This window comes from Phoenix dactylifera, unplaced genomic scaffold (assembly GCF_009389715.1).
Source record: "Phoenix dactylifera cultivar Barhee BC4 unplaced genomic scaffold, palm_55x_up_171113_PBpolish2nd_filt_p 000537F, whole genome shotgun sequence".
NCBI classification, from domain to species: Eukaryota; Viridiplantae; Streptophyta; class Magnoliopsida; order Arecales; family Arecaceae; genus Phoenix; species Phoenix dactylifera.
Genome location: NW_024067946.1, coordinates 240,104 through 252,411, shown reverse-complemented (window position 1 = coordinate 252,411; position 12,308 = coordinate 240,104). Strand labels below are relative to the sequence as shown.

The 12,308-nt window shown below is 39.4% G+C and overlaps 1 protein-coding gene across 5 annotated transcripts in view; it reads right to left on the bottom strand.

Moving 5' to 3' along the window:
• Positions 1-6,088: 6,088 nt before the first annotated feature.
• LOC103713279 (hydroxymethylglutaryl-CoA lyase, mitochondrial-like) overlaps positions 6,089-12,308 on the bottom strand; it is a 30,459-nt gene continuing 24,239 nt past the window's right edge. For 4 of the 5 annotated variants that reach the window (XM_026807023.2, XM_039119365.1, XM_008800151.4 and 1 more), the window contains 2 exons: positions 6,746-6,861; positions 6,234-6,649 (listed from right to left, as the gene is read on the bottom strand). In XM_026807023.2, the coding sequence (XP_026662824.2) occupies positions 6,401-6,649; positions 6,746-6,861 (365 nt within the window). In that variant the 3' untranslated portion in view covers positions 6,234-6,400. Of the gene's footprint in view, positions 6,650-6,745; positions 6,862-12,308 lie in introns of all 5 variants that reach the window. The other variant, XM_008800150.4, reaches the window with a different exon arrangement.

Below are 12,308 nucleotides of genomic sequence, written 5' to 3'. Positions count from 1 at the left end.
TGTTTTCTTTGAATGGAATGTTGCTTCTCTACTTTGCTACAGTTCTCTGTGGCTATTTAAGCCATTCCCCACGGAAACTAGCCGTTAGACACAATCTTCTAGCCGTTCTGCACATTCTGCACATCCTGACAATGTTTCTGTTGGGATCGGAGTCGACTCCCGCGATCTGGAGTCGACTCGGCTGCAGCAGGAGTCGACTCATGCTTTTCTGGAGTCGGCTCGGCAACTGTTCTGGATTTGAATTAAAGTGCTCTTCTCGACTGGGAGTCGACTCCCCAAAGTCTGGAGCTGACCTGGCACTTTTGGAGTCGACTCATTCCAAGGAATCCATAGATGTATTCTTCAACTTTGCTCACTCGAGTCGACTCGAAAATTCTGGGAGTCGACTCGGCGCTCAGAGTCCGAACTCCCGATCTTCTATCTTTTGACTCGTGCCGTCCTGGAGTCGACTCGAACTATTGCGGAGTCGACTCGGCTCTCAGTATCCGAAAAACAGTCTTCTGTCTTTTTGGGGTAGCGCTGCCTTGGAGTCGACTCGAACTGTCTTGGAGTCGACTCGCCTCTCAGAGACGAAAATACTGTCTTCTGTTTTTTTGGGGTTGCGCTGTCTTGGAGTCGACTCGGCTCTCAGTATCCGAAAGTTGCTCTCTGACTTTTGCCTTGTATCACACTGGGAGTCGACTCTCGCTTCCTTTGGAGTCGATCTGCCAACCATCGGAGTCGACTCGAGTTCCTCAGGAGTCGACTCGGCTCTCAGGGTCCAAAATAACTTCTCTGTCTTTCTGTCTGTAACTCCCTGGAGTCGACTCGTACTACCCTGAAGTCGACTCGGCAGTATCGGAGTCGACTCGCGCTCTTCAGGAGTCGACTCGTTGACAGGTTTTGAGTTGGATCTTTCTGTTCGTCTGTCTGTTCTCAGTCGGAGTCGACTCATAATGTACAGGAGTCGACTCGAGCCTGTGCCAGTGCTTCTGATACGCTTGGAGTCGACTCGTAATCTCCCGGAGTCGACTCGAGTCTCAGACTTTGGTTCAAATTGACTTCTTAACTTATCCAAAATGTCTTAAACCAAATCTAGAGACACTTAACCATAAATTTACAAGAATTTCACTGAAACACTAGATTGAATTCATTAGTAAACATAAGATATACTCAAATGCTTTGAGCTCATCAAAATCAAATAGGGTTATAATCAATCACTCCACAGACACCTACAACGAACACTTTCTACATCACATGGGATACAACAAGAAAGATGTTCGTTGAGTGATAACTAAAGAAGAAGCCAAACCTAAAAAAGAAGAAAATAGAGATGAAGCCATAGTTGAACCCTCCTCTGTCAGAGGAGAAGCTAAGAAGCAGCCTGCTAATGAAGAAAATGATTTTGATATTTCGTCAGCTAGCAGAAACCAATGTGTCAACATTCAGTTGTATGAAGACGAGCTGAAGATTATCTCTAATCAAGTAGCTGCAGTTCTTCTAGCAACTAGAATTTCTGAACGAGGAGATAGCTCAAGGGATCCTCAAGCCATAGCTACATCTAACTGACAGAGCAGAGTGCAAGACTGCCATTGATTCAGAACTCTGTTACCAACCTAAGTGAAAGGATGGCTTTGTTGGAAGAAAAGATTAATCATGGGAAAATGGGTCAAGATTCAAATAAAGATATTGTGCGGATTTCAAAGCTTGCTTTGGAAGCTGAAAAACTCAGAGGAAGAATTGAGTCTGGAATTCAACAATTGAGAGAAGAGATTAATGGGACTTCAACTGCTATTTCTTTCAAAGTAATGTCTCTTCTTCAGGGCAAAGGAAGACTAATTGGGCATCTTGGGAACTCATCTTCTATCCTTAGAGCCTCCACCTTTATCAGGCCTGCTGCACAATCCAATCGACCCTCCTCTTACATACCCTTTCATTTTAACACCAGTAGTGGACTCTCTAGTAGAACTAGGACTCGCCGGGCTGGTGCTTTCTCAAGCATGCCTGCCACTTCAATGACTCCTCCTCCTCAGATGAAATTTGCTGCTCAAGTGATTAAGGCCCTGTTTGGGGGAGCTGTTGGCAGTAGAGCTGTTGGAAGTAGAGCTGTTAGAAGTAGAGCTGTTGGAAGTAGAGCTTTTATAAAAAGCTGTTTGCTGTTTGGTAACTACATTTCTAAAGTGCTGTGGCACTTTAACATTTGTTTGGTAAACAAACTGAGAAAGTACTTTTGTATGACAAAATGACCATAAAGGACATTATTAGTATTATACAATAGTGCATAATAAAATATAATATATATTAATACATAAATATATGATATAGTATAATATTAATGTAATGTAACATAATATTATTATAATATAGTACTATAACATTGTATAATATAGGATAATAATTTAAAATAATATTAAATTATTTAACATAACATAATATTATATTATATTATATTTATAGTATAATACAATAATAAATGTATAAAATATTATAATTATTAGTATAAATTAATTTTTTACTCTTTTGATGACCATTTATTTCTCTAACAAATTTTCTAACTAGGTAAAAAAATTGGTTAAATAATTACTAATATTTTTATTTATTTATTTATTTATTATTTTATTTCATTGAAATATATTTATTTATTATTTTATTTATTTATTTATTCGTTCATTTATATACATATTTATTTATTTATTTATTTTTCTTTATTTTTCTTTTTTTTCCTTTTCTTTTTTTTCTTCTCTTTTTTTCTTTTCTTTTCTTCTTTTTTTTTCTTTTCTTTTTTCTTCTCTTCTTCTCCTTCCTTCCTCTCTTTCCTTCTTCTCCTTTCTTCTTCTCCCGCGAAGCCGGCGGCGCCGGAAGGGGGACCGGGCCGCGGGAGGGGGGCCGGGATGGCGGGCCGCGGCGGCCGCGGGAGGAGGGGGGCTCGGGACGGGGCCGGGACAGCGGGCCCCGACGGCCGCGGGGGGAGGGGGGCTCGGGAGGGGGCCGGGACGGCGGGCCCCGACGACCGCGGGGGGAGGGGGGCTCGGGAGGGGGCCGGGACGGCGTGCCGCGGCGACCGCGGGGGAGGGGGGGCTCGGGAGGGGGCCGGGACGGCGGGCCCCGACGACCGCGGGGGGAGGGGGCTCGGGAGAGGGCCGGGACGGCGTGCCGCGGCAACCGCGGGGGAGGAGGGGCTCGGAGGGGGCCGGGACGGCGTGCCGCGGCGACCGCGGGGGAGGGAGGGCCTCGGGAGGGGGCCGAGACGGCGGGCCGGCCGGGGAGGCAGCGGCCATGGCGGCCCCTTCCTCCCCTTCCTTTTTTTTTTTCGGCTGTGTGGTGGGTCGCAGCGGTGGGGGGCTCGGGTGGGGGCTGGGGGGCGCGGCCACGGGTGGCCGGCGTGGTGGCTGCCTCCCAAAAAAAAAAAAAAAGAGGAGGGCCGACGGCATTGAGGAGAAGGAGATAGAGAGGGAGAGAGAGAGAGAGGGGGGGATGGTGAGAGAGAAAGAGGCGGTGGGATTGAGGAGGAAAAAGAAACTTTTAAATGGGGGTATTTTGGTCAAAAATACAGCTTCCCGACAAAGCTGAAAACAGCGTTTTCGGAAAGCTCCAAAATTGAGCTTCTGTCAAAAAGCTGTTTTCAGCTTCTCGCAAAAGCTGAAACAGCTTCTTGGAAATTTTACCAAACACACTTTTTTTCCTAAAAGTACTTTTGGAGGGCCAGAAAGTGCTTTTTGGCCCTCCAAAAGCTCCCCCAAATAGGGCCTAAGTTGTATTTGAACTATTTTGACTTAATGAAATTTTCTGTTAAAATGAAATCTGTTTACTATAGCATTCTTATTAATTAAAATGATCTTTGCTTATATATCTATGTGACATGCTACAAAGAAAATGTACAAGAATATCTTGAATAATACTTGTGAAGATTGAAATGATTTATTATCAGCAATAATTTTATAAATTTAATGAATATATGTTTTGTACTTCACAAGTCTGGATTTTCCAAAGCTTATCATAAGAAATACTTCCTTCTCTATGTACTCTGCTTATTTATGATGACAAAAAGGGGGGAAAGAAATAAAAGAAAGGTAAAGAAAAGGGGGAGAAAGAAAAATGAAAAGAAAGAACAATGCAAAAAGCAAAGTAAAAAGAGAATGATCAATTTAAACTTTTTGCAAATATTTTTACATTGTCCTATTATTACATCAAACAGGAGGAGAAAGAAAATGATCAATGATTGCTTAATAAGTGTAAACAAAGGGAGTAAAAGAAAATGGAGAATGAAAATCAAAAAGCAAAGCACAAAGTGAATGATTAATCTAAATTCTTTGCAATCAATTAGTCCTATTATTACACCAAAAAAGGGGAGCATTGCTATTATTATCGCCAACTTTGTGTGAAAAAGCAAATTTAAACAATCATAAAGAGTGAATGATATCGAACAGATATAAAATCTTTTTTCACTCTATTAATTTTGAAAAACTGAAATTCAAATGTTATTCATACTTATGTCTTGTATCTGAATTTTGCAAAAATATTCTGAAAAATGTTATCATTGTATACATAATTTTCTTTTGGAACTCAAGAGTTTTGCCATCATCAAAAAGAAGAAGATTGTTGAACCTAAAAGATTGATTTTGATGATGCAAAATAGTTGAGTTAAAGGTCGACTACTATATTTGCTTTAAGTTTAAATGATATATTTTAGAAAGTAAAGAAAAAAGCCTTCAGCCACTCTCAAGTAAAGATCATCCATCTGAAGCTCCACATGAAGAAGCTAAACCCCAAAAGACCATATAAATATTTCTTGGAAGCTCACAAACAAATATAGAAGATTTCATCCTAAGCTACCTCAAGAGTCGACTCCAGAACATTGTCGCTAACTCCTGAGTTCTTTATTTTTTATAGATATTGACGAAGAGGAGTTCTAGTAGATACAACTTGAACTTGACCCATATATATACATATATGCATGCATATATACATACATACATATGTACGCATACACACACACACATGCATGCATGCATGGAGAGAAGGTCCTATATTTATTATTAGCATGCAATCAATAAAATAATTTAATAATTAAAAATAGAAAATAGAAACCAATGACTACTGAATATGCTATCAATTATATTTGCATGTTGGCATCAATTGTTAGGAAGGGATGGCTGGTAGAACCCGCTCAGTACATGTTAAGAATTGGGAACAATGGGGTTACATGGTAGTTGAGAAAAGATGCCCCAGCCCTTTATTTTTCTATTTGTATAATTATAGTTTTACACTAAATATACTTGAAGACAACCTCTAATCAAGTAAGATTTTGAAAAAGAAAATGATACTGAAATAAACTATAGTGAGCGTTTAAGACTTGATTAAATCAAACGACTTGGATTGAGTTTCTAATAATTTTGTGAGTTAAGTTGAGTTAAGATTAATCCAAGACTAATCAAAGATTTAAGTTTTACATAAACCAGCTACCAAGTTAAGTCAAAAACTTGTCAAGTTGACATGGCCGAGTTCCAAGTTGATAACTTCCAATTACGATTTTGAAAGAAGGTTGTTTTGATATTTTCCACATCTAGTGCATAAATAAAAGGGCCCGATATGATTCAAGAAGAATGCCCACGCTGCAAACATAATTTAAGGAAGGCAAACTTAAAAGAAAGAAAAAAAAAACAAAAGAAAAGCTAGGAGGAATTTGAGGTTCATAAATATCAAAGAGAACAAAATATTTAAATCAGCTCCATCGAGCCGTGTTTGGACAAAGTGGTTAACCAAAGGATTTAATACAATTGGCTATTTACAACCACCTCTAATCAGCTAACCAATGATTAAAGTTACCTGACATTCCCGAGTTAGCAGGATATAACTATGAAAAAAAATTTCACAAGTGTAACTTTGTTCGACTCTCAGGCATGAAATAAAGTGACTTAGATTAAATGGCTTTTTTATTTATCTGGGACTAAATAACTTTATTCACCACTTTTTTTCTGGTATCTGGCTAGTTAAAATGATAACCTCCTCTTATACACTATTTTTACAGATATAGCCAAATCAACTTTAAACTGTTTATTGAGTTAGTATATTTCCAAATTAACGTTTCCTCTATGACGAAAAAGAGGTCTTTTCTGGAAAATAATGTGAATCTCTTGATCATTGAGATCTGATCATTCAGCTAAAAGTATAGTAAAAAATCAAAAAAATTATAACATGACTTGGAGCACCTGAGCTTCACCAACTGCAGCATGGTCTTTGGTTTGGTATGAGGATTGACAAGAACGACATTCTTTAGTTGAACCTATACTATACAAATCATATTACAAAGAGATGCCCTGCCACAGGAATGACGGCAAATTCTTTATTGAGAATTTACAAATATCAGCTTACCAACAGTCTTTTTAAATGGACAAATCTTTCTGCAGGAATTTATTTTGCCTCACATCTTGGAGGCATTGGCAGTAATTCTGGTCAGAGCAATTGCAGTCTTGGAGCCAGACTGACGCTGCAAATGCTTGCAGATGAAATCTCCAGCAGCCATAAGTTTGCCAAGATCAACATTCGTCTCAATACCTAGTCCATGGAGCATATAAACAACATCCTCAGTTGCAACATTTCCAGAAGCACCCTTTGCATAGGGGCACCCTCCCAAGCCGGCAATGGATGAGTCGACTATACTGATGCCCATCTGTGAAAAAAAAGGACCAAATTGTTCGGATTGAGAGTTAATTGAATTGATTTTTCCGGTTTTCCCTCTTTGTGGAGCTCTCAGAAACTAGCTTACTTGAAGTGATACGAGAATATTTGGAAGAGATTGGCCATATGTGTCATGAAAATGGACAGCAAGCTTCTGTACAGGAACAACAGACATAACAGCTTCAAGCATTGGAAGGACTGTGCCTGCGTCATAAATAAAAGAAGAATGCAAAGTATTAAACTTGAAAGACAATGTATATAAATAATTAATATAATTTAGCTAAAATTTACAGGCTACTGCAGTTGTCTATATAAGGGGCATTCATTCAGCACAACTGAAGAAGATAACGCAATTCTTTTGTTGGTGATATGTTTTGTAAATGGTAACTAGGATTTAAAATTGCAAAGAATTTTGACAAAAAAATTTCTTCACTGGTTTTCTTGATGGTAGCAAGTCTTGACCAATGCTTAAGGTCCTGAAATCAAGTAGCCATCTTCCGTCTACTCTCTTGGTTAAACTCTTAACAATTATAAGATCCTACGTTTGGGAAAAAAGTTGGAGCACCTCTCCTTTATCTCACATAGGCTAGTGCAAGGAAATATGGTTTTGACAGATGAAAGTGGCATGGCACAAATCCTGAGGGTCCGAAATATGAGCGAAGATAGTGTGCAAGCAGTTAAAAATAGGTCCCCAAGTTTGAAACACAGAAAAGTTAGGTTTCAATCGCCTTTGGGTAGAGAGTAGCCACGGTCAAGCTATACTGTTGAAATGGCAGCAGGATCTATGACGCATCTCTAACCTGGATAGGAATTTTGGGTTTACTAACAAAGCAAAAGAATAAGAGTGCCGTCTAGTGAAGTTGGTAAAATCTTTGGGGCTTACTACCAGGAACCTGGGTTTAAGTTCCAACCACTCTCAGTTCTCAGCTCAGATTTCTCCTGTCCTGGTTTTCAAAGAAAATAAAAAAAGAATAATAAAATAATAGTTTTCCGACTTGGATGCAACATAAGAAAACACCCATTCTAGGATAACCAATCATGATCTCAATGACTTAATGTCTTGAGCAATCAAACGCTCAAATCTTATGTCCTTAATCTCTCTAATGTCTCAAGCCACCCTCGGTCCTCCATAATCATCCAGTGCCCGTTAGGGCCTTACGATTTACAATATCTAATATGGGGTTTGAGGCCCTTCAGCATCAGACAACGACTACCACTTAGTCCCAAGCACAAGAAACAGTTGTCACCTCTATCATATTCATTTGGTTTTCTTTTTAATAAATATTGTTATTTCATGTTGTCACTGTACATGTTATATACTGGTTTATTTTGTTTTCTTCTTTATTCCTAAAGTAGTTGTTGAATAGACGTTTTGCTCAAAATCAATTTTTTTTAATTATTTCTGGATCGATCAACCAAGAATCTAACTAAAACAACTAATTCTTGAATTCTGGTGGTTCAATTTTGGTTCTAAAATTGCAAACACTAACCCTTTATCACTAATGCTTATGATGCCATGCTTTCTTCTAAGGTAAAAGAAGACAAATGTTTCGTCTTAAGATAATCTACTCCCACATTTTTGCATGGTGAAAAGGAGCCAAATTATTTAACCTAAGATAATCTAGTCCATGTTCCATATTAGATCCTGAATCAACTTGATTTTCAGAAATCAGCTCCTGATCCCACTATTCCAAATCCAGGAAAGGGCTGATGAACAAACCAATGTATTTCAGTGTCAAGTGAGCTCCTTCTCTATCTCCTATCCCACAATTTTGATCAGCTACAATACTGTCTAGACAAGATGGGATGCCTACTACTGAAAAATTTGATGGAAGGCTATTAAGTTTGAAAAGGGAACTCCCATTGCTGTAAAGAAAATTGATTCTCAGAAAAGCTCTAGTTACTGGTCTTCCCATCTAATGGCTCACATACTTCTCATCCCCCCAGCGGTTACAGATAGAAGAGACAAGATGGGATGCCTACTATTGAAAAATTTGATAAAAGGCTATTAAGTTGGAAAAGAGAACTCCCGTTGCTGTGAAGAAAATTGATTCTCAGAAAAGCTCTAGATACTGGTCTTCCCATCTAGTGTCTCACATAGTTATCGTCCTCCCAGTGGTTACAGATTGAATCAGATCAATAAAAGCAACATTCTTTGAAGGACCTAAATATATCTTAGTGTATACAGCTTGTCAGTTAGAGAATGATCTTAAAAAAAATGACGGACAACTAGAAGTGTTGGATATTCTCAAATTGAAAACATCAGTAAGTCAACTGTGGTGGAGAATCTTTTCATGTGTGTGGGAAAAATGCTTGAGAGCATGTTCTTGGAACTTCTAGACAAGGGTCCCATTTCTAGTAGTTAAGGTCAAAGGTATCTTCTTATCTTGCAACAGGTTCAAGTTTGGAAATGAAGAGATCAGAATTTGGAAACATAGATGTGCTGGAGAACTTACTTTACATAGATATATGGCCTAGAGAACTTAGTCTCAACAAACTGTTTCCCAGTCTCTACCACATTATGTAAATCCTGTTGTTCTTGTGCCAAATTGCTGGATTGGGGAATTATAGAAGGTAAGTTTTAGGTCTTCAATGAATAAAAGCTTATCTGGATATCATGGTCATGTACAATACCATTCACTACTATCAGGTAATAAGGGCGGGGAATAGATGGAGATGCAATCTCAACTTTTTACCAAATACTCAATGGTGGTGGTAGGAGAAATGCTGCCTTACAATCTGGAAGTCTAGAAAAGACCACAAAGTAAAAGCTTCTAACCAGTTCCAATGCAGAGAAAACGTACTCAATACAGATAAACTTATCAAGAGGCATGTCTTCATAAATCCCACTTGCATCTTCAATGGGGTACAGCAGAAATGGCAAAACACCTGTTTTTCCAATGCTAGATTGTATGGCTGTTGTGGAGACTGGAGATAGATTATCAAGCATTTGAAATCAACTGTTGATTCCCAAATCTAACTTGCTCTAAACCACATAAATGGAAGGCTGAATATAGTTAAGAATGTTAATCTTTGGATAACAGACATTCACTTGATTTTGGAGAATTTTACATGAAAAAAAAAATACCAGTGTCCGAAGATAAGATCAGAATGACAAAAATGTTTGGAGTTCGACTGGGTTTCAACTTTCTTCATGCGTTCCAACTTTCTCATCTTGAAGGAAAAGGTGAAGGAAAAAATTATTTCAACCCTAGAATTAACATTGTTGGCAGAACTGTTTGTTCCTTTTCCCTTTTCTATAATTTCTTTAGGCGAAGACTCCATTTCTTCCTCTTTCGAAATGTAAATATTTCTGAGAATATAGAGTGTGAATTAAACCCATGTTTGAATTGAAGGCAAGATATTCTTTCCTCCTGAATAAGATAGACTGAACACCATGGTACGCCATATCGGTCCGAACTGCGCAGTACAAGGCATACCGTACTGGTTCGGTTTCGGTACTTGGTATGGGTGGTGTACCGACACTCAATTCACCAAAAAAAATTTTACCGTATCAAACCGATACTGTGCTAATATAGCACCCGTATGGAGTCCCATACCGAAACGACGAACCTTGGTGAACACCCTCTTAGGTGCCTTTGGTGGTGCTATTTTGCCTGATGTTCCATCCTTATGCTTTTTGCTGCATCCTCTTCATTTAGTTAATGAATTGGTGATGGTTCTCTCATCTTTACAACAAAAAACTGGGAAAGTATTTTTGACACAATGGCATGCTGTAGAGGTCATACCAGTTTGTTGAGAATTGGCAGTGGAAGCATGGGCAATTTGGTTCCTACTATTTATTCAAGAGGTTGCTCCTTAATATTACCACGTCGAGAATCCTACATTTAAACTCACTCATGAAAGGCAATCAAATCATGCAATACACAGATTCAGCTTGGGCGTCAAGTTAAAAAAAAATGAAGAAGAAAATGTAAAAGAGAGGAAGCATGAGTAATTTGTGTAATCCTGGCTTTGACACATTGGCTTAATGAAGACATCATCCCTGTGTGTTGAGAACTGATAGTGGAAGCATGGATAATTTGGTTTTGACTATTTATTCAAGTTGCTCCGTAAGATTACCATGTTGAGAACCCTACATTTGAACTGGCTCATGAAAGAAAATCAGATCATGCAAATATGTAGATTCAAGTCGTATTTAATAGAGTCATATCTAGCTTGGAATTGAATTTAAACAAAAGAAGAAAATGAAAATGAGAGAAAAGAGCAAAGAGGACGAGGGAAAGGAGAAAAGCATTGGACCGGAAAAGGAGAAGAAAAGAGGAAGAAAAGTGAGGAAGAAGAGGAAAGAATGAGATTATAGAAGGAAGATGAACAAGAAGAATGAAGTGGCTTACTTAGGGACAAAATTTGGCAGGTGGCTAGCAGGATGGTCATCTGCGATATATGACAGGTGGGCAACTCTTTGTTTTGCTCCTCTAATAAATGAGGGAACCGACATGGGCTCTTTGCTCATACATGAACTAAGGAGTTTACAAAAGTCATATATTATTTGTATGGTGAAACAGAACATATAGACGAACAAATCGAAGAGCTACGTATAATATTAAGTTAATATTCTATAATACAATAACTGAGTGATATGCAATCAAGGTCGGAGGAACCGGTACCGAGCAGCGTTGCTCTGTACCGGTTCCCCAGCGAAATGGCTCGATACGGGCCTTGTCGGGCCTGTACCGAAAGAGAGACCGTGCAAAGAGGAAAAGAGAAAAGGAGAGCAAACGGGAGAAGAAGGGCCGGCGGAGGCCGGCCTCAACTGCAGAAAGCAAGGCCGTGGATACTGCCCCTGTTTCGAACGAAACAAAGTCCGGCTGTGGCCTTAAAAAATTTCGCATTTTTAAGTGAAGTCGGTTCACTTAAAAAACGCAAAATTTTTTAAGGCTGCAGCCAGCCCTTGTTTCGTTCGAAACAGGTGCAGCGGCCACGGACTCACTTCCCGCCGCCAAGGCCAGCCTCCACCAGCACTCCGCCGGTGTCCCGCCCTCTCTCTCTCTCCCTCCCTTCCCGACTAGCTCTCTTTCCTTCTCCTTCTCCGGCTCCGGCAATGGGTTCCGTTTCCGTTGTCGGAACCCTATCGGTGAGACACCGATACGGCTCGAGACAGCCAGAACCACCTAGTTTGGGACAGTTCCGCCAAACCTGTATGCAATAAATTTCTAGCCATATGCATGAGCAAATTTACACCTAATACACTGATAGACATGCTTTGATTAATTTATGCCTATTGGTGTATCTAATTGGAGCAGCTGCCTATGGTTGAGGTACTGCTTGAGCAACAAGGGGGTAAGTAACCATCCAAATCTCCTGAAAGCTGGTTCAACTGTCCAGTGCCTACGTGGTCATTCCTTAGGAGAAAGACCGTGCTAAGGTGCCCAGGCAGGCTATTGTTCATGATAAATGTTGCCTTTCATATTGTTTGCTTTGATGCCACTGTTTGATTAGATCATGCAATATCTATTGCTGATGAGCATTGATTTGTACATCTGCTTGAAGACCAAAGAGGAATGCATATCCAAAAACAACACTTTCCATCAGTGAATACAATTTTCTTTTTAACCAATATTTCTTAGGCCAGTCCTTATCCAGATTCTAGACAATACTTGGAAGAATCATGAGTCATGCTAATCAAG